At 37.6% G+C, this 19,687-nt stretch overlaps 1 protein-coding gene across 4 annotated transcripts; it reads right to left on the reverse strand.

Moving 5' to 3' along the window:
- Positions 1 to 2,137: 2,137 nt before the first annotated feature.
- On the reverse strand, positions 2,138 to 18,568 carry esrp1 (epithelial splicing regulatory protein 1). Of its 4 annotated transcripts, none has more exons than XM_041794330.1 (16): positions 18,242 to 18,568; positions 17,698 to 17,853; positions 17,481 to 17,597; positions 16,982 to 17,093; positions 16,010 to 16,153; positions 14,678 to 14,732; positions 14,474 to 14,584; positions 14,245 to 14,377; positions 14,069 to 14,111; positions 13,435 to 13,754; positions 12,459 to 12,683; positions 9,714 to 9,954; positions 8,221 to 8,401; positions 5,840 to 5,981; positions 5,309 to 5,398; positions 2,138 to 3,480 (listed from the first exon to the last, which is right to left on the reverse strand). In XM_041794330.1, exons 1-16 carry the CDS (start codon positions 18,371 to 18,373, stop codon positions 3,346 to 3,348), a joined length of 2,337 nt encoding a protein of 778 aa, XP_041650264.1. In that variant the 5' UTR covers positions 18,374 to 18,568; the 3' UTR covers positions 2,138 to 3,345. The 4 variants fall into 4 exon arrangements, with proteins under 4 accessions (XP_041650264.1, XP_041650263.1, XP_041650265.1 ...); XM_041794329.1 differs by having other exon boundaries at positions 9,702 to 9,954; XM_041794332.1 differs by having other exon boundaries at positions 3,352 to 3,480; positions 5,276 to 5,398; positions 9,702 to 9,954.
- Positions 18,569 to 19,687: the final 1,119 nt, after the last annotated feature.

Genomic DNA, 19,687 nt, shown 5'->3' on the forward strand with positions numbered 1-19,687 from the left:
GAACACCTTTGGTTCAGTTAGACTATTCGTCTTCAAGACAAGGTGCAGAGAGAAGCTCCTGGGAAAATGATGGACTATGCTGTAAATGTTTGTACCTGAAAGAATTCATGTGAGCGAGGCTATAAACAAAGCTTTCAAACATAACCCATCACTCCTGCTTTAAGGGTTCATATAACAGTCTGTCTGGAAAGGGGGCTGAACAATTTAGTTGAACTTCATAAAGGGGTGCAAATTAATTTGCCCTGGAGTCTACAAAGCCTTTTAAGTTTAGGAGATTTTAAGCTTTAAATCTCAGTTGAAGATAAAGAAATCTAAGCCCTTAGGAGAAATTAGGAGTGGAATTAGACTTTTATAATTTGCGCCTTTGTTTACAGAGAATTAAAGCTGCTTAGTGTTCTAAAAATGTTCCAGGTAACAAGGATCTCATCCCTATCACTAAATTAGTTATTTTATTGCATTATTTTTATTTAGCTATTAGTACAGGTTCCAACAAAAATGACAAAAGGTTTAACCTGAAATTTATCAAATTATATCTGATACACATTAACAACCATTGAATTATCAACAAAAGTAAATGGGAATGATGGTTATTGTCATAAATAGCTATTCATTAGAAGGAAATATTTAACCCTACTTGGAATCATTGTTACAATTGGTCATTTAAGGATCCTTCAAAATAAATGATTTGGATACTTCTATTTTTATATAAATCACTTTGATTCTTGCAAGATAAAAACAATGAAATCATTTCAAATTATGGTTGCATATTGTTAGCCTCATAGCATAATTGCCTCAGTCATATTTTAGAGGTTTTCAGAAATATAAGGCACAACGAATCAGCAGCGTTAGGAGAGTAGAGTTAGGCAGATATCACAAATTGGCCAAAAAAAAAACCTCCAGCATTTATGCTATGAGGCTAACGATATGTCAGGTCACAAGCGCAATGAAAACATTAGATCAGACAACCAATTTCATAAGCAAACGGACAAAGAGGCTTTCCTAACCCCTCCTCTAACCGCTTCTTCTCATCTGGTCTGAGACAGGACAAGCATGTCATTATAGAAATCCTAAACTGACATGTATGAACATATTGTAGTTCATTCCTTTTATCACACTAACACATGCATTTTAAATGTTTTCTTGATATTTGAGAAATTAATACATTAAAATTAGAGCCAGTTTAATTTCCCTCAGAAAAGTAGTTGGGTAGTTCAGATCTTGAGAAAATGACCTAAATATGTGACGTAATCATGGAAAAACAAAGTAGAATAAAATGTATCTGTCTGCTCTGACCTTCTATGTATCGTGGACTTTATGCCAGTTTTTTCCAGGCACACCTCTCCGACCCACTTATAAGGTCCCGACTCACCAGTTGAGGAACCACTGCTCTAATATGTTGGGGAAAATCTCTACCAACCCCAATTTTGTACTTGAGGATATTTTTCTTTCTCTAATTGTTGAAATGTTTTATACACTTTTGATCAAACTGCAATCTAAATCAACATTTTAGTCTAGGTGTATGTGGTTGAGAGGAAATATCTTCTTTTAAAGCAATGGAGTCATAGTATTTTCCTGTTAATAGATCAAATATGTTTCTTACTGCAGTTATAAAGGTCAAAGTGTGTTTAAAGCTTTGTTGTAGGATATATAATGATGTTGCTATGCTGGTTTAGACCGTGTTTTTTGTATGAAGGAGAATGAATGTGTGTTTAAAAGGATCAAGCTGGGTGGGGTGCACGAGATTGTATTACACAATGCCAAAATCTGCCCTGAGGGGGTCTGCCATGGTTTTGTGTGCCTTCCTCCTCTCTTCCCCCTTCCTGCACTCTCTATTCTTCACTTCTCCAGTCTGTTGAAAAAAAGGGCCATCCTCTCAGATAATGTGTTTAGTGTGTCCGAGTGACAATGGCTTCTTTGCTATAGCATGTGAGTGTGTATGTGGGAAACACAGGTAATCACTGAGGACAGTGAGAGGGAGTTCCCACAGTTTCGCCTCCAGCCAAATTCTGTTGCCAGACAACTCCACCTGTGTGTTCACGCACCCTCCTGAAACACAGTAAGAGATCAACAAAAGGAAGAGAAACACACCGAGGAATAAAAGTGAAATCAACAGATGAGGGCCAGCAGACTTCAAGTGTTACGTTTATTAATTTTTTTTTTTTCCAGCATGGCCACATCAGGACATCCTGAGCAGCAGGTAGTCCTACTGTAGGACATGATTAAAGCAACTTGGAGCCTGAGCACTAACTCTGCAGGGCACAAACGACTAATAAATTCACAAGATCCATATCAGATGTGTCCTTCATTTCCTTTCCTTCTCAACTTTCCATCTAACCTCCAGATGATTTAGATTATAAAACAAATGGCACAGGGATCTCTGCAGGAGTCATGAACTGCATTACCCTGACATTAGCATAGATGGTGGAGAGAAGTCAAGGAAAGTGTGATGGACAGGTCAATCTTTGGAGTAAAATGTGTAATAAAATCTGTCAGAAACCCCCTCTGGCTGCTGAGATTCACTCAGTAAACCGAGAGCTTATGACATGAGTCCTCTTAGTGAATGTAACCCTGTAGGTTGGGTTACAAAGGACCAGGGCTGTCTTCTGTTCAGATGTTGGTCCGAAACAAAAGGCAAGAAAACATTGGCATTACACAACATGAACATAAACACATAAAGGAGGAAAAGGAGAGGGTAGGTGTGAGATGTCACATTTTTGTAAGTGAAACCTGATGCAAGGATCAGACTGATCGACAAACTCACAGTGTAACACAGATACTGCTATATTATACATTAGTAGTCTTATTGATTAGCAGTGCATTGATATTTGGCATAATGTAAACATCTTAAAGTTTAACTACTAACTTCTTCATGCACTAAAGCTTCCAATACAATCACTGTGTACTGTATCAAATGTATATAAAACACAAAAAGTGTTCTGCATAACAAATTTAAGTATAAAGACGCATCAGCACAGCCATGCATAATACTCACTTTATCTCTTTCACACTAAAACACACTCACACACTCTTTCACAGACATGCTTAAGAAAAGGACTGAACTCAGTTTCTATGTCGTTCTTCTCTACTTTGGCTAGTAAATGTATCAGTGATTAAAATTTAACATGTTAAAAACTCTATAAAGCTTTTAAAGTACACACTGTGCAATATAAGACAAAACTGCTATGTTTGGCTAAGGCCACAATGATTTTGGTATAAAATAGATAAATTTTCTGTTCTTAAAGATATAAATAACACATCTAAAAGACTATCTTTTAAACCTAAAAATACATTATAAGTCTCTGACACATATCAAATTGTCGCATGACCTTTGTGTATTTTATGACTCTACAGCAGGGTCAGGTCCAGGTACTGCCCTGCTGGCTTGGTCATAAGAGCAGGAAGGGACATGAGAGGAGCTTCTACACCACTGGACTGGCCGATCAGACTGCTGTTGAGGAGAGAAACAGACTCTGCAGGACTCTACAGTTGAGGGGAGGGGAGGAGCAGTTTGAGAAAGGAAAAGAAAAAAAGAGAGAAGAGTGTTACCTCGGTGTAAAAGTTTCAAACACAAAGCCCTTGCACCAACACCAGATGTTTCCCATCACCTTTGCAACCACCTGAAGCCTGTACCTGTCATTATTACCAATCTATTATTACCACCACAACACCAGCTAACCACTAGCTAAGCCTCTCAGAGCCCTAGCAACAGGTGCTGCGCCTGTCAAGCTTTTTATTCTTACACAGCACAAAATGCAGTTTGATAACTGTCAGATTTACAGCTAGAAAGAGATTTGTTTTTCAAACAATTTTATTAATTAACTTATGATGATGTTGCACATGTGGAGCCATTTTTTGTCTCCTTGCCAGCAGGATTGTAGAAAATGTAATGCAATGTTTTTATGAAACTCAATGAAAAGGTGTGGTCTAGTCTAATTATAATTATTATTGCTACAATAGCTGCAGACAGACATGAAATGTGGAGAGGAGACAGTGGGATACACGCAGAGACCCTAAGTAAAACCTGCAGCCGACTGTAGTTCCATATTCAGGTACATCTCAAAAAATTAGAATATCATGAAAAAGTTCAATATTTTTGGTCACTCATCTCAGAAAGTGAAACCCATATATTGTATAGACTCATTACACATAGAGTGAAATATTTCAAGCCTTAATTTCTTGAAATGTTGATGATTATGGCTTACAGATAATGAAAACCCAAAATTCAGTGTCTCAGAAAATTAGAATATTACATAAGATCAATAAGAAAAGGATATTTTAAACAGATGTACCTGTATAGAGTCTACAGGCCCTATATATGGGGTTTCTGCTTTATCAGTTGAGCAAATCTGGTACCCTAACATACCTTTTTCAGAAAAATGAGGCATTCTAATTCACAATTTTTTGTTGTTTTATCAGTCTTAGTATTAAAGAATTTGTCAGTGCGTACATGGAGAGGTGTTTTCTGCCTTCAAAAGAAGAGTCATGATATTTCTAATTCAGGATCATGAAATAAATGCACGGCTCTACTTTAAAATGTTTTTTTAAGAGGTTGTTGTATAGTCAAAGAAGGCATTTTGCAAAAGCTTAGACAAGCCATATAATTGCATGTGCTAACCAAATAAGTTGCTTTATCTTACACACCAAACATACAAATACACTAGGCTTAAAAGTTGTTGAGTTACTTTCGTAATCAGCTTGTTTGCCGTTAAGGCTAATGTTTCCCACTCCAGTAAGAGAGATGAAACATATTGCTTAATGTATTCCTTAAACTCTGTTACATTTTTGGTCTTCAGAAAGCTGAAGGAAAATACACCAGTGTCCAAACCTTCAGCTACAGATTAAAGATATTTTCACTGAACAATTTAGACAATTTTATGAATATGAAGAAATTCAAAGCTTGACAGGTCCCCTCTGTGCCTAGTTTCAGTTGTTTAGCTCTGATTGGACAATCATTTTCATCAGCAGATGCTCAGTAAGCCCTCTTCTTGATTTTTCAGTAACTTATTGATAGCACAGAAATGTTGTTCTTAGTAGCTATTAAAGTATGTTTCCATAAAGATATCTTGTGCTGTCAGAATAAGCACCACATCTGAAATCATTTCCCAGGCCAGCTATGATTCAATCCAAGAAATGACCCAATCATCAAATTCGCCCATTCTGCCAGTGTCTTAATAGGAAATGCTGCTACCTTCTGTGATAGTCAAAGACCCAAAGCCACAGATATAGCCCCTCTATAACCTAAATCCCCCTCACAGAGCCCTCAGCCAATCCTTACCTGCCACCTGCCTCAGACACCTTATATACACACCCATTCTTTGGGCTGCGCAAGCAATGTCCCGGTCGGGTCGTGAGCGTGCACAGGCCCATGAGCGTGCATGAGAGCATCCTCGGGGGCATACTGTTGTGTGAGGAAGGGGGAGGAATGACAGAGACAGGGGGCTGAGAGATAATCAACTTTATAGACTCTAACCTAGAGGCTACATGAGCCTGAAACTCCAGCATGTTGATAAAAAAGGACTTTTGAGTCCATGCTTTTCTCTTAGCTTAGATAAATATATCACATCCATGTGAGTTATAACCCTCTTCCAAGTTTAAATAAGTCTTGAGTTCCTCCACTTCAGGTCTAAGCAGGCAGTAGAGCATGTGTGACAGAACAGGGAGAGTAGACAGGATAAACTTGTTTGATGGCCTCTGGGCAAACACAGTGGATGCCTGATGGTACACACCCTCAACAGGAGAAAATTTGAATACAACACTTGGTGAGGTATGTGAACTCTGGAGGCTTAATGCTGGGAATTAGAACTGTATTAATGACTAGTTAAGCAAAGACAACTCTTACCTGGTAGCCTTGAACTGTGTTAATGAGCTCTTTGACTCCAGTGCTGCTGTAGGTTAGACCTGGCATGCGCACCAACCCCCCTGGGGTGGGGAGGGAGGAGGGGGAGGGGAAGAAACCTACAGTTGTAGGTGAGCCAGGTGGGCTGCAGAGAGAGGAGAAAGCACAGACAGGGTATTGTGACAATATCCATGAAATAAAACAACTTAAACACTTGTATGCTGTATGTTTTTAGCACACAACAAAAGTTGGACTAACTTTGAAAAGTTTTCTTAATAGCAGAGGGTTGATAAAGAACAACCAGAGGTCAACCATGTTTACCTTGTTCTCTAATAACACAACGATCAGTTATTAACTACCCTTGTCTCAGTATTTCTCCTTCGCAAGACCTGCCAAAGACAAAGTTTTTCTCTTTTACACTTGAAACAACCCTCTAGTTTAGTTGCAACAAAATCAACAACAAAACATACATATAGCAAATTAAACAGAACAAAACAAACACTATACTTGAAGTGTTTTGTTTAAGTATTCAGGGCTGTCAAAATAAAATTGCATTAATTGTGATTAACTGCTATCCACAAATAGTGCACTTATTTTTTTAATAAATTGTGGTTAATTGCAGGCTTTATTGTTGCTTTCCAAAAAATTTGATTAAGCCAGGCCAGCGTTTCCCTGCAGCCACAGTGATGTAAACTAAGTCCACCACTGCTCCTTAATGTTTCATTTCACTTTCAAAAAACTCACAGATAGCTCAGTGGATAAGTCAAAAGTCATCTGAACCATTTGCTATCAAACATTTACATTTTTACTTTTTTAAGTTTTTCCCTTTTTAGTCCATAACAAGTGCCTTTTTCCGTGGTAAAGTTCATGTTAAAGTCTTCAATCTATCTATAAAAGCAGGTCTATATTCAAAGTGGAGTCTCTTACTCTTCGTCTTCAGACAGTAGAAAAATCCAAAATTAAACAAGTTTTAAAATGCAAAACAGTGCAAATTTAAATGTTATAAGTAGGGTGCAATCTCAATTAACAACAGAAATTGTGGGATTAATTGCAACAGCCTTATAAGTATTGCAATCCAAATTTTAAATTGAAATCATATATATATATATATATATATATATATATATATATCTACATACATATATACATATATATATACATATATATATACATATATATATACACATATATATACACATATATATACACATATATATATACACATATATATATACATATACATATATATATACATACATATATATACATACATACATACATACATATATACACATATATACACATATATATATACATATACATATATATATACATACATATATATACATATATATATACATACATATATATACATATATATATATAAATATATATAAATATATATATAAATATATATATGTAGTGCTTAACAAATTTATTAGACCACCCTAACCCTAACAAAAGTAAGGTTTATGCCACAGCTGCCCTAAATAACAGCATTGGTAATTACCAAAATCATTTTTTATGTTTCTGCAATGGTTAAAACACCAATTTGTAGAAGCTGTTTAACCCAAATGATATTTTTAATGCAAAAATATACTTATTATTGTTATCCATGAATTTTCAAATTTACTGATTTACAGAAAAACCTGAAAAAATAGTAAAGCACATTAATATTTCTTGATTAATATGTCAAATTATAGTTATTTACTTGCATTTCTGAACAGAAAAATGAGTTTTAGTGGTTGAATGTTATGCTTGATTAATTTCTGACTTCTCAGAGAAGCCCTGTGAGTCGGCTCAAATTTGGGTGAATTCAGTTTGAAATCCCTCATTCCTGTTCAAATTGGTAAAACATGGAGAGCTCACTGAAAATGAAAGAGTCCGCTTTAAAGCACTTCATGATGTTGGATGGTCTTTGAGACAAACATGCCAGGTGGTCTAATATATTTGTTAAGCACTGTGTATATATATATATATATATATAGCTTGCAGTCTTTTATAACTGTTTTTAAATATGAATTGTTTACAAAATGGCAAGACAGCGGAACAATAAGTTTAAGTACAGTTTAATTCTTTACATGCAAAGACAGATAAGACAACTTAAATATCAGCCAGAAATTTCTTATTTTTTGGAATTGAGATGTTTATTTAACTATCTACTGAAATCCCCCACAAAAAATTGCCATCAAATTTAAGATATTTTTTGTATCACATTTTTAGTAACTGATAACCCACTGGAGGGTTTTTTTATCATTCATCAGATTGTTTTTAAAGGATTATGAAGTTTAATTTATTGTTTATGTTGATTAGATATAAGTCTCATAAGAGAGTGTATCAAATATGATACAATAGACTTTAAAGGGATTAGCACCAGTGTTTACCTTGGGTAGTAGGCTGTATAGTTCATGTACAGCTGAGCTGAAGCAGGGTAATAGGTGTGCCCTGGAGGCAGGGGGCGCGGGGTCAGCAGCACCTGACCCATAGGAGAGTAGAGGGCAGCAGCAGCCTCTGTCGGCAGCACAGGAGGAGCAGGGGTGAAGGAGTAGGAAGGTGGAGATAAACCTGAAGAGGAAAGAAGAGAGGAGGAGATGACAAATTTAATAACTGAAAACAGAAAAGGAAAGTCCTGATGGTGAAGTCTGGTCATTGTTTGTCTGTGAGGAAAGTGATCATGCAAATGTGCAAACAATGACCATCATCCTGCATGGACACGTGCAACAGTGTGTTTATTTTATACAGTGAAAGCTCCTCTGTGTGGGATACTTAGCATTTTGAGTATTTGGTAGACCTGGAGCAATACAGTAAACCTATTATTCTTTAAATTAATAATTTAATAATTTATATTTCACTATCCCTGTAAGCTGACTCTCTAAACATTTCAAGTCTTTGAAAGAATCCCAAATGAGTTGTAGATATATTCTGAAGTTAAAAAACAGTTGTTATCAGACTCATTTGATTTACATTATCAGGTCCATGCAATTCCTGACCAATCAGATGTTTTAGGTGTCATTACCTGAAGACCTCCTTACAAAAAGTATGTTTTCTGGCTAACAGCTTTATGTGTGGTAATGCATTATGCTTATCTAACACTTGTTTAGAAAAAGGTGATTTCATCTGGTTTAATCAAAACATCACGATTCAACAAATATCTGTCCCTTAATCTTCTAATGTCAACATGTGGACTTTATGTCCACCATGTAAAAATAAATAAATAACTAAATAAATAAACATTTATTTTTTTTACCAATTTAAGAATACTAGGGGTACACCGGGGCACATTTATAAAGAAGGTAATGAGGATTAAAGCACTTTTCTACACACCAGCATCCAGCTCTGCCCACCTTTCCCACAGCTCCACTGATTGGACAAGCACAGGAGACGTTCACACCAGAGGTGTGTTGATCTATCAAGGCTAAATCCCACAACCACCACTATCAATCTGATAAGACTGGAGATCTGTAAGCCATTAGGTATTATTTTGGATTGGATGTCTTGCTTACATTTTTCCAACCCTTTCAGATTCTACTAGAGAGGTGGGTAAGGCAGTAGATTTAAAAATGAGTACCATACATGCCACTGAAGAAGATTTACTACAATCAGGATGTGTGAACACAAGTGAAAAGGTAGATTTAACAGTAAACTGCTGAGGTTTCTCTGTGCATGCAGATGAGTTATTTAATCACACTGAATAAAAAAAGGGTATCACACACACGCATAGAAACAGTTTTTAATCCTCCAGGTTATATCCCCAACCTCCCAAACTACAAGATTGGAGGAAAAACCCAGCAAACTCTGCCCCCAAATGGCAGGAGCCCACCTACCCTGCAGTCCCGAAGCACCCCCAGCTCCCAGCAGCACTTACGTCTGGACTTACATGGCGGCGGGCTGAGCCCTGTCCCACTCCTGCTCCGGGTATGTGTGTGTGTATGTGTGTGTGAGAGCGAGCCTCCCATCAACACCAGACCCATCTCGTCTGCGCTGCAGGGGAACACCTCCACGTAGCGGCTGTTTGCCCCACGTTGGCTGGACATCACTTGCTTGTGAAGCCGCTGTGAAGCCTGAAGTGCTCGCTCTGCTGAGGTCATCTGGATGAAGCAGTCACCTGATGGGCGACCCTAGAAAAACAGATGATCAGACGTTAATATTCAGCATTGTGTCAGGACACAGTTGAGTCCTTTTATCTCGTTCACACAGCTGTATTTTTTCTTCCTACATCACACTGTGGTGGGGGAGAGAAGCTTAAGTCTAAAGTTTGCCAAACATAAAAACAGAAGTACTCTGAAAACTGTTCTTCTTCTTAAGAACAAAGAAAGACCAAAGTCAGATCAAATATCTGACCTTTTTTCAGTTAAGCCACCAGAACATATTTGCTAACTCACTGGTGACCTACAACTGTGAAACAAAAGCTGATGATAGCATTTGACCCATGATGGATCCACGCTGCTTTGACTAGCGTGGCCAAACTGGAGCAGCGACTTATGCAGGGGTGGCATTAAGTTTGTTTGCACACACTCGTAAAATTACCACTTATTTACCATTATCTCCACTAATATCATCTAACATCATAGTCCCAAAAATATTCTATATCCCTATTCATCCACCTTATTCCTCACTTCCATGACACTCTGCATGAATTCTGGGTGTAACTTTCAGTGCCTTCCTTCAAAGCAGCATTTTCCATAGTGCCGAGATGCTTACCCTGAATATTAGAACTTTTGGAGGATGCACGTTTTTGTACCATCTCAACTAATGTAATTATTTCTCTACTTTCTACAATTGAGGAATAAGAAAATAACACCAAGAAATTGCTTCAAATTATGTACACAGGCGCATTTAGGTAGCATTATTATCTCTGTATCAGACTGTTCATGTTTTTAAGGGGTAGGGATACAACCTAATATATTTTAAAGCAGACATAGAGCCCAGTCAGAGCCTTAACATTTCTCTCTTTAGTGCGTAGATGTTCTGAAATTATTGTTTTTAGACACCAGTCCCATTTTAATATGTGCTTTTATCAATATCCATGATTCATGAGGTCACCTCTTTAGGTTGGTAAATCTGAAATTCAGTTTTAATTTATGAAATTTAGAGCTGTCTTAAGAAGACTTAACAGAAGTTACAGCCTATAGCATTAAGCTGAATGTTTGATTTAAAGATATTCAGCAATATTAGTACTCAGTATTTACAATAATTCAGTATTCAGCAGCTGTATTGAGAATGGACTCCTTTCAAAACAATCACCCTTGGTGGTTAGTCACTGAGAATTTTTTTTTTCTACATCCCTTATATCACTGAAGTTCCACCTATAATCATACTTGCAGTAGAGCACCCAGGAAAGTTGGATTTTTTTTTACCTTAAAAAGTACCACATCAAGATAAACACACAGATGTTAGTAAGTTGATTCTGTAAAGGTTTAAAAGTCTGTTTGTACTAAGGCTAGATTTAACATCCTAACAAAAGACAATGAGCTGTAACACTTAAAAAGTCAATCCTAAATAGATCAACGTTTCTGACAAGGCAAATAACCAAGGGCCAGATTTTTCCTCGGCAGATTCTTTAGGGGCCATACTTTCAAACCCACTGAATCTGAATAAATATTTTAATGTAATTTACATCTGATTGTATTAGTATTTGTATTTTCTTTAAAATCATAAGTAATTTTCAGGCATTAACAATGAGATTAGGCCCTAATGCCTGTACGGCAGCCATCTATAATGGGGTGGTTAAAATATTTTAACTACATATTTCTAAGGCTTTCGGGTTGTTCATGGTTAGGTTTAATGGTAGTTTGGTGTACCTTAATGGTGAAAAACACATGCAGGTAACAGGTGTTTTGTTTTGATTCTCGGGCAACAAAACTGCTCTCTCCAAGAGCCTGAACTGGAGAGATGACACAGAAAACTGCAGATTTAATCAGGACTGGACTAATTTTGTGTTTATTATGCATCATATTTACTAATTATGGCTAACAGCTGGATTTCTGTAAAAGTCAGATCAAATGTTCAGTCATTCTTGATAAAACCATTGCATTATTGTTTGTTCTGGGGTTGATTTCATAGCTGTAGGGATTTAAAAAGAAAAGATACCTTAAAACCCACAATATCTTTTTCATCCACACATTAATCATCTTTTGGGGTCCAGATTTGGAGCTCTGGAGGCCCCGCTATGGCCCCTGTGCTGTCTGTTGATGATCACTGGCCTATTTGATTTAAAGGGTTGCTCATCCTGGATTCAAACCTGTATTTATCAAATTCTTATCTTTCATTACTACTTACTTACATTGGCTTTAGCTAGAAGTTCACATCTTTTGTATCAAAGCTTCTGTCAAACAGTAGACAATGAGTAACAGTTATTAAGAATATTGTGTATCATTTAATGTAGTTTAATGTTCTTGCAGATTTTACTAACACAGTATCTGTTGAGATGCAGATGAATCAGTAACCTATGAATTTAAAGTAATATGTCAGACTCCCTAGTTCCTGTGCTAATGCAACATGTCTTATAACCGCAGGACATTATCATAACAGCATAACCCCTCCCCCCCGGACCCATTACATCAGAAAAAAATGGCCGCCAAATGAAGGTGCAGGGATGTGCCTGCACGGTGGTTGCATGTACCTGCTGGTTGAGGACCATGTGCACGCCATGTGGTCTGATATCGTGTGTAAACTCGCCCAGGAAGGTGAGGATGTCCTCTATGCTCGATGTGTACGGCAGCCCCCTCAGCCTCAAACAGTCCCTGATACCACCAGGAGGGGGCAAGAGAGAGACTGCAGGCAGGACTGACACCAAAGGGGCAGGGGCCACAGGGATCAGAGGGGCTGAGGAGTATCGGTTTAACACCTTAAACACACAGAGAGGCAAAAATTTTTCAAAGATCAACCACAACACTAAAAGAGCAGAATTAGCAATTAATGTAATTGTCAATTACATTGACATTTATGATTAAGGGATCAACAGTGAACATATGCTAAGACAAAACTGCACAGGCCTACAGTAAGCAGACAACCTGAGAACAAAACAAGTCCACGTTGTGTTTAAATGTGTTGCAATGTTAGACAGAGGCTTGTTTGCATTGCTGGAGAGCACCAATAAAGCCCTTTAGTCAGTCATACATGAGCGCCAGAGGAAAAGCCTCTGCACGAATATGTATGGCAGCTGTTAGCTTATCAGTCAGCTCAGATAAGAAAATTAGTCCATGTGTGGGAGAAAGAGCTACACTAGGGACAGAGAGCCTCGTAATCGTTCTCAGAGAGTGTGTGTGTACCTACATACTTAAGGGAAACACATAGACCATCTTGCTCTGCAGGTCCCCACCCATAAGCCCTTCTGCAATAATTCCTACAACTAACAGGGGACAAAAGAAACACTCCCACACACTGTCACACTCTGCATAGTACATACACAAACAAACACTGTATTCCTTAAAGCCTTTTTGCCCTCAGAAGACAGCAGGAGATTACCAGGACTGAAGATTCAAAATAAGAGGAAACATAAAAAAGACTTCCTAGAAGTTTAAAAGACACAAATATTCACATTGCACAAGCTGGCAAACAAAGAGCACAAACACATCCAGATCAGGTGCCTGGTGTACCTGTTGGACCTCTGCTGCTGTGCTTTTGAACAGCTCGATGTATCTCCTCCCCAGGATTTCTTTGTGTTTCCTCAGAGCACACTGGGCGTGTTCCTCACAGGCAAATAAAACAAAGGCATCACCAGTGGGACGCCCGTCAGGATAGCGCACAAATAGGATGCCGTCTTTCCCACCGCTGACCGGACATGTCTCTTTAGGACCCTCCCCCGGGGAGAAGAAGTTGAGCACCTGCTCATGCGTGGCGGTGAATGGAAGACCTCGCATCCTCACTATGATCTGGTCCTCACGGGACAGGAACATGGCCACCTCATTGGAGGTACCTGGAGGACAGATAAGGACGCACACCAATTTAACCAAATGTAGTTGGAAAGAAACTACTACACTGATGTCACATCACTGTGTTTTATAGTTAGGAGCTCTTTGCTCATTTTATTCCAATATTAGAATAAACCGAATTGATAAAGGCAATAGTGGGATATTACTTTGTATTGTTGGTTAATAATCTTAACCACAGCAGCCACACTAGAAGGCTTTAGGACTCACTTTGTTTTTTCCATGCAAACACCTAACTTTATCCTTTAAATATCTCTACTTCTCCTTGTTAGTGAAAGTAGAAAACAAAGCATTTCCTCACCTCCTGCTATCTTCAGGAAGTCTTCTCCTGTTGCTTTGTAAACCTGTCATCACAGGAAAATAAGGCAGAAAAAAATTTTGATCATAAGACAAAAATGTATCAACAACAAAATCAGAATTATGTTGCATGAATGATTCACTTCATTAGTAGCAGCTAATTGGGTTCAGAGAGGTTACCTCTATGTATCTGTTGCCCATATGGTGTTTGTGTCTCTGCAGTGCCAGATCTCTGTGCTCTTCACTGACAAAACGAACCAGAGCTTCTCCGTTCCTCCTCCCCTGAGCATTAAGACACAGCGCAGCCCCTCCTCTAAACAAAACAGCATCATAGAGGGTGTAAATCTCATGTCAATAGCTTGTTAACATGTTTTAACTTGACAAACTAAATGTCATTAACATAACATACTTGGCAATGTTGAGTCCCCTGAAGAATCGAGCGATGTCCTGGTCGGAAGACTGCCACGGCAATCCTCGGGCTCTGATCACTGTGTTGTCACACACTTTCTCCATCTTACTGCTGCACACAAACTCACTGACATTAGCACTGATGGGCAGGCAGTTTGTGAGGCAGAGAACAAAAAAATATTTATCTTGAGCAAACTTTACTTACCAAGTGCCGGTCTCAAACTTCTCACTAACTCTCTCCTGGTTAGAAAACGTGTAGCCTGTAACAAGTAAGAAAAAGTTTTATTTTGTTAATATTAGACCACATAACTATAAAAATGATACATTGTAATCAACATAATAAGCGTTTTAAATCTAAAGGTTTGACACAGAATGTATTTTGCAGGTGTGAACTTGTTTTTCTTTAATTGACTTAAACATAAGGGCTAAAACTGAAATGTATTTTCACTGTAGATGAATGTAACTACTATGAACTTAATTGATGAGCAGATTATCCATAACACAGGGTTCTGACACACTTTTAACAATCAAATCTAAGACTTTTTAAGACCTGAGATGATAAAACTTAATACCATAATTTGTGTGACAAACAGTCAAAAATGAAATGCATGTGAGATTTCTCTGTACACTGGACAGCTAAATTATCAATTTTCATGCACTATTAATGAATGTTGATTGAAGGGATTATTGATTTGGTCATAAGCACCCAAATTTGATGCATCTGGCGCATTTAATGCTTCTTTTGGTGAATAGACGTACTTCATAGCGATATTTATCACAGCATAAGCAAAAGGAATATTCTCAAAAAAGATTGATTTAATTCAAATAAAAAAAGGTAGAAAACAAAGGTTGGATAAAGACACATATAAGACAAAATGCCTTCTTATTTTTAAGACCAGTCACTACAAAAAGACTTTTATGGCCTTAAATTTAAAAAGACCAGTTTAAGACTTTCTAAGTATCTGCAGGGAGGCTGTTAATGTGTAAGAAAACTGTGACATTTTCTGGTTATTAGCTTAAAAGACAGAGGTAACATATTCAGATGTTTGTCTGTTGAATCATCTATAAAGCAAAGGTAAAAGTACGTTTACAACATTGTTAATAAAATTTTAAAAAGTTAATACTGATTAATTCCTGTTTTGGTTCTTATTTCTGACATTTCTGGTGGTTGTGAAAAGCATCGGACTTTGTTGATTTTACCTCTGAAAGCAAAGTAAGGATGTTTTTTAGACCAGTTTTAATAGAGATTAACTCAGTGTGGCTTACACAGTAAATAATCATTAGAAACATAATCAAGAAAAATTAGATGTTAAGGTATAAAACATATAAAAATATAAGCCCAACAACCATTCATTATACCACTTTTAAATTGGTAAATGTAAACAACATCCCTGCTTAGGCACAAGTCTTCTTCTAAGGTTGCTTTCTAACATGCAAAACATTATAAACTCACAGTTAATGTATATGCTCAGACCTAATGACCAATTCTTACATGTTTGATTGTATTCTGTTATATAAAATCATTTATGTTACTCACAAAAAGGCTCAGAAAGCAAAGCAAGGACAATGTTGGCCATGGTCTGAACCTGTTGAACTGCTACTTCTGCAGGTAATGTGGTTGAGGGGTCTGTTGTGGCTGAGGGGTCCAAGATAGCGGGCACATCAACAGGTATACTAAGAGCTGAGGAGAGGGGCTGTCAAGGAAAGCAAATAAGGAAAAGCCAAGAAAGATTGCAGACAGCAAGATGTGGTTTACCTTTTTGTCTGAGTCTGACTTTTGTAAAAGAAAAAAAAAAGAAAAAAGAAAAAAAAAGAAAAAGAAAGAATAAATAAAACAAAGGAAGGGATGTTTTTTTTAAAAGGGCCCAGAAAGTCAACCAAAGTCAAACTACAAAGATCTACAAACTACAAACTACAAAGATCCAACATTAGGTAATAAGGGATGCAAGATTTTATCATTATAGTATCTGTATCAGCAGATTATGGTTTAAAAAGCTAATAATCGACTGAGCAGCGGGTAAATTCTAACATTTCTGTCAATAAATCAACCTTACATGTTGGCAGACTGTACAAATGTACCATGACATGTACCTTATAATGGGAAACATTAAGTTTATAGAATTTTAAGCAGAACCATTTCAGTATCTGTATCAGCAAAAATCCGATAACCTACATCCTAACATTTATCCACCTTGAGCACAGCTATCTATTTAGCACACACAAACTCAGATAGGTTAGTCATCCTGTTGCAGAGGGTGTGTGATGGTTGTCCTGTTGGCTGAACACACACTTGTTCTGAGTACTTGGTAAGGTGATGCCATTGTTTCCCTATTTGCATTTCAAAACCTCTAGTCCTTCAGCCAACACCCCCTGGTTTATAAATTTCTTGCATGTCTGCTGCATGTGCAAGAACAAGCTATACACTGAAAAACATGAAATTAATCATGGAGTCATTTTGCTGTCATTTGCCAGCACACCCAAAGTAAACAGAAGATGTATAAAAGGATACACTCAGCCATGACGTGTACATTCAGAGCCTTGAGGTCAGACGTAGGGAAGTGCTTCTTGAACTCTTTCCGAAGGTCAAGGAAAGAGAAGAAACAGTCAGGGACCAGGATGTTCTGGAGGGGGAGGAAAGAAATGAGAGGATGTGAACATTTTGCTCATGAGCAGCTGCCACTTTATTGCCATTATATCCCTGTTTGCTTAAGCCAGCAGTTGTAATCTTTGTGCAACACTTTAAAGACATGTGGGAAAATTTCATCAGCTTCATTGTGTGCTGCTGTTTTATGTGTACAGGTATGTACATGGGCGTGAGTCATTAGACAGGTTTGCTTTAGCAGCTAGCCACTGTAGATTAACTCTCAGTGCAGCATAAAGTTTAATCAAGAGCGAAGTGCTGACACATGACATCCCTTTGTGACTGTGTGTGAGCACTGAAAGGTTCCTGCAGCCACAAGTGAGCATCCGCCCTGGCTCCAAGGCGTTCACAAGACCATCTCACTCACCTTGCTGGCGGCCTCAGGGTGAATCACTTGACGGATGTGGAGCTGCCCATCTGTACACAAACACAACGACGTGCCTGCGCCCGCACTGTTCACCTCATTTGTAAGTTGAAGATGAAACTAAGAAAAGAAATAAAATAATATAATGCATCCGGTACTTCCAACAGCAGCCTGAAAAGAGCAACTACATGCTTATTTAATTATTTCTTCAGGCTATTACCTGGTTCAGTGCTGTCTCAAGACTTGAGGCTGTAAAGACACAATCTGCTTTGGATCCATGCTCCTCTTCCTCTCTCTCCTCGACAACATCCTCCTCTTTCTCTTCTGTCAAGTCTGAGAGATCGGGCTTTATTAGGAGCTCATTCACCTTGCCTAACTGGTTTATAAAGAAGAAAAAAGATGTCAGTGTTTAAGCAGAATTCTACAAAGACACAAAACAGCCCATTGGAAGATACAAAAGCCAAGAGAGCTGTAATAGACTCTTACTACAAATTCCCAGTATAATAATGGAGGAGACACATTAGATGGATTCTGTCAAATAACTTACAATGTTAACTACAATAGACACAATTCAATTTGTTCACATCGTTGTCATTATTAGAAGAAACCATACATTAATGTAAATGCCAACTAACTACTGTTTTGTTTGAGTCTATTTCCGACCTAAGTTCAGTTTACTTGCCCACTTCTAAGCTTACCAGTTAATTCTCTGCTTTGAATGACATAATTCAGCTAAAATAATTAGTCTTATCACGAGTTTTTACCTTTTTGTTCTTAACATCCACCAACTGCCAAACCAACTGCACGAGCTCCTTCTCGTCGGATCCCAGTAGCTCTCCGCTCGCGCCAGATGTGGCGGTGAAAACCACCACCAGGTAGTCTACCTGCGCCGTCATCTGAACACAAACGCAGCCCCCAAAAAGCTACTGTAATACTTCACAAAAGTAAAAGTCAATAACAAGAGATACGTCGGTGGTGATTAACGCGCGGGAGACGAAAGGTAAACACCTTTACTTTGACACCTGTGCGCAAAGGTGAGCGTCGTAAATCCAAGTTTCGTCGCGTGAGAGATTTTACGTGAAGCCTCCCGTAGTCACCATCGCAGAATAATGGCTGAACGTTACCCGTTTTTGTATTGCATCTACCTGTCTGACCACGTGACTCTTCACCTGCCCCCTCCCTCTTTCAGGAGCAATACATATTAGGACGTGGCAGAGCGTGGAGGACAGAATCATCCGCTCATGTAAATTACTTTTCACATGTTCATTTCTTCACACACTGAATTAAAGAATCAGGGCGTAGATTAGCCCGTCAGACAGTTTATCAATGGTTGCGTCATAATTCATTGATGTGTCATCTATAGTTCATTTTACATTTTTCTGTATTACTATTTTCTGAAGTATAAATACCTCTTGTAAGGCAGCAAACACGCTGAATTTAGAGTTGCGACACCTCAACATAAAAGAGGAAAAAATCACTTTCCTTTTAAGATGCATCAAGTATAAAATTGAAAGATCTGCACTTTTAAAAATTTCTTGCGATGTATTAAAAACTTTACTCCCTTTGAAAGAATTGTTTGAGATGACTTTCTGTATTTTTTTTTTTTTTTTTTTGTACACCAAGAGCACAAACGTATACGTTACAGTATAAGCAAGGTGTTTTGAAAACAACAGTTACGAGGCAGGCATTTCTAAGTTAATGATGCATGATACAACACTAGATACTATACACAAGTTGAACAAAAACATTTTTTAAATGCGCGTACTGTAAATTTAGACACAAGTACATGAGACAAAAATTGAAATAGAGAACTTTAACGTTGTGTATAGGCAAAATATCCTCTAAAAATGTATACATTACCCCAACTTGAATAGAACGAATCAAACGACAAAATACTTTTTAAAATTGAGAATATCTAATAACATTAATATACACAGAGATTCTAACATTGAAATTATCAGTCAATTTAAAATAAACAAGCTCGAAAGTAACTTTTTAGAATGGAATAAGCAGTATTTATATCACACCCGTCTATTAGAACCTATATAAACCTTTAATTTCGATACTATTGTGATTTTTAATTTGTAAACCTAACTCACTTATTATTTTAACGTTTATTGGTTGTATCATCATTATAAACTTAATACATCGGCGTGACGTAACGCATTCATTTAATTATCCATGTTTAAGTCCGAGCGCCCGCGACTTAG

Source organism: Cheilinus undulatus, linkage group 8 (genome assembly GCF_018320785.1).
Source record: "Cheilinus undulatus linkage group 8, ASM1832078v1, whole genome shotgun sequence".
Classification (NCBI taxonomy): Eukaryota; Metazoa; Chordata; class Actinopteri; order Labriformes; family Labridae; genus Cheilinus; species Cheilinus undulatus.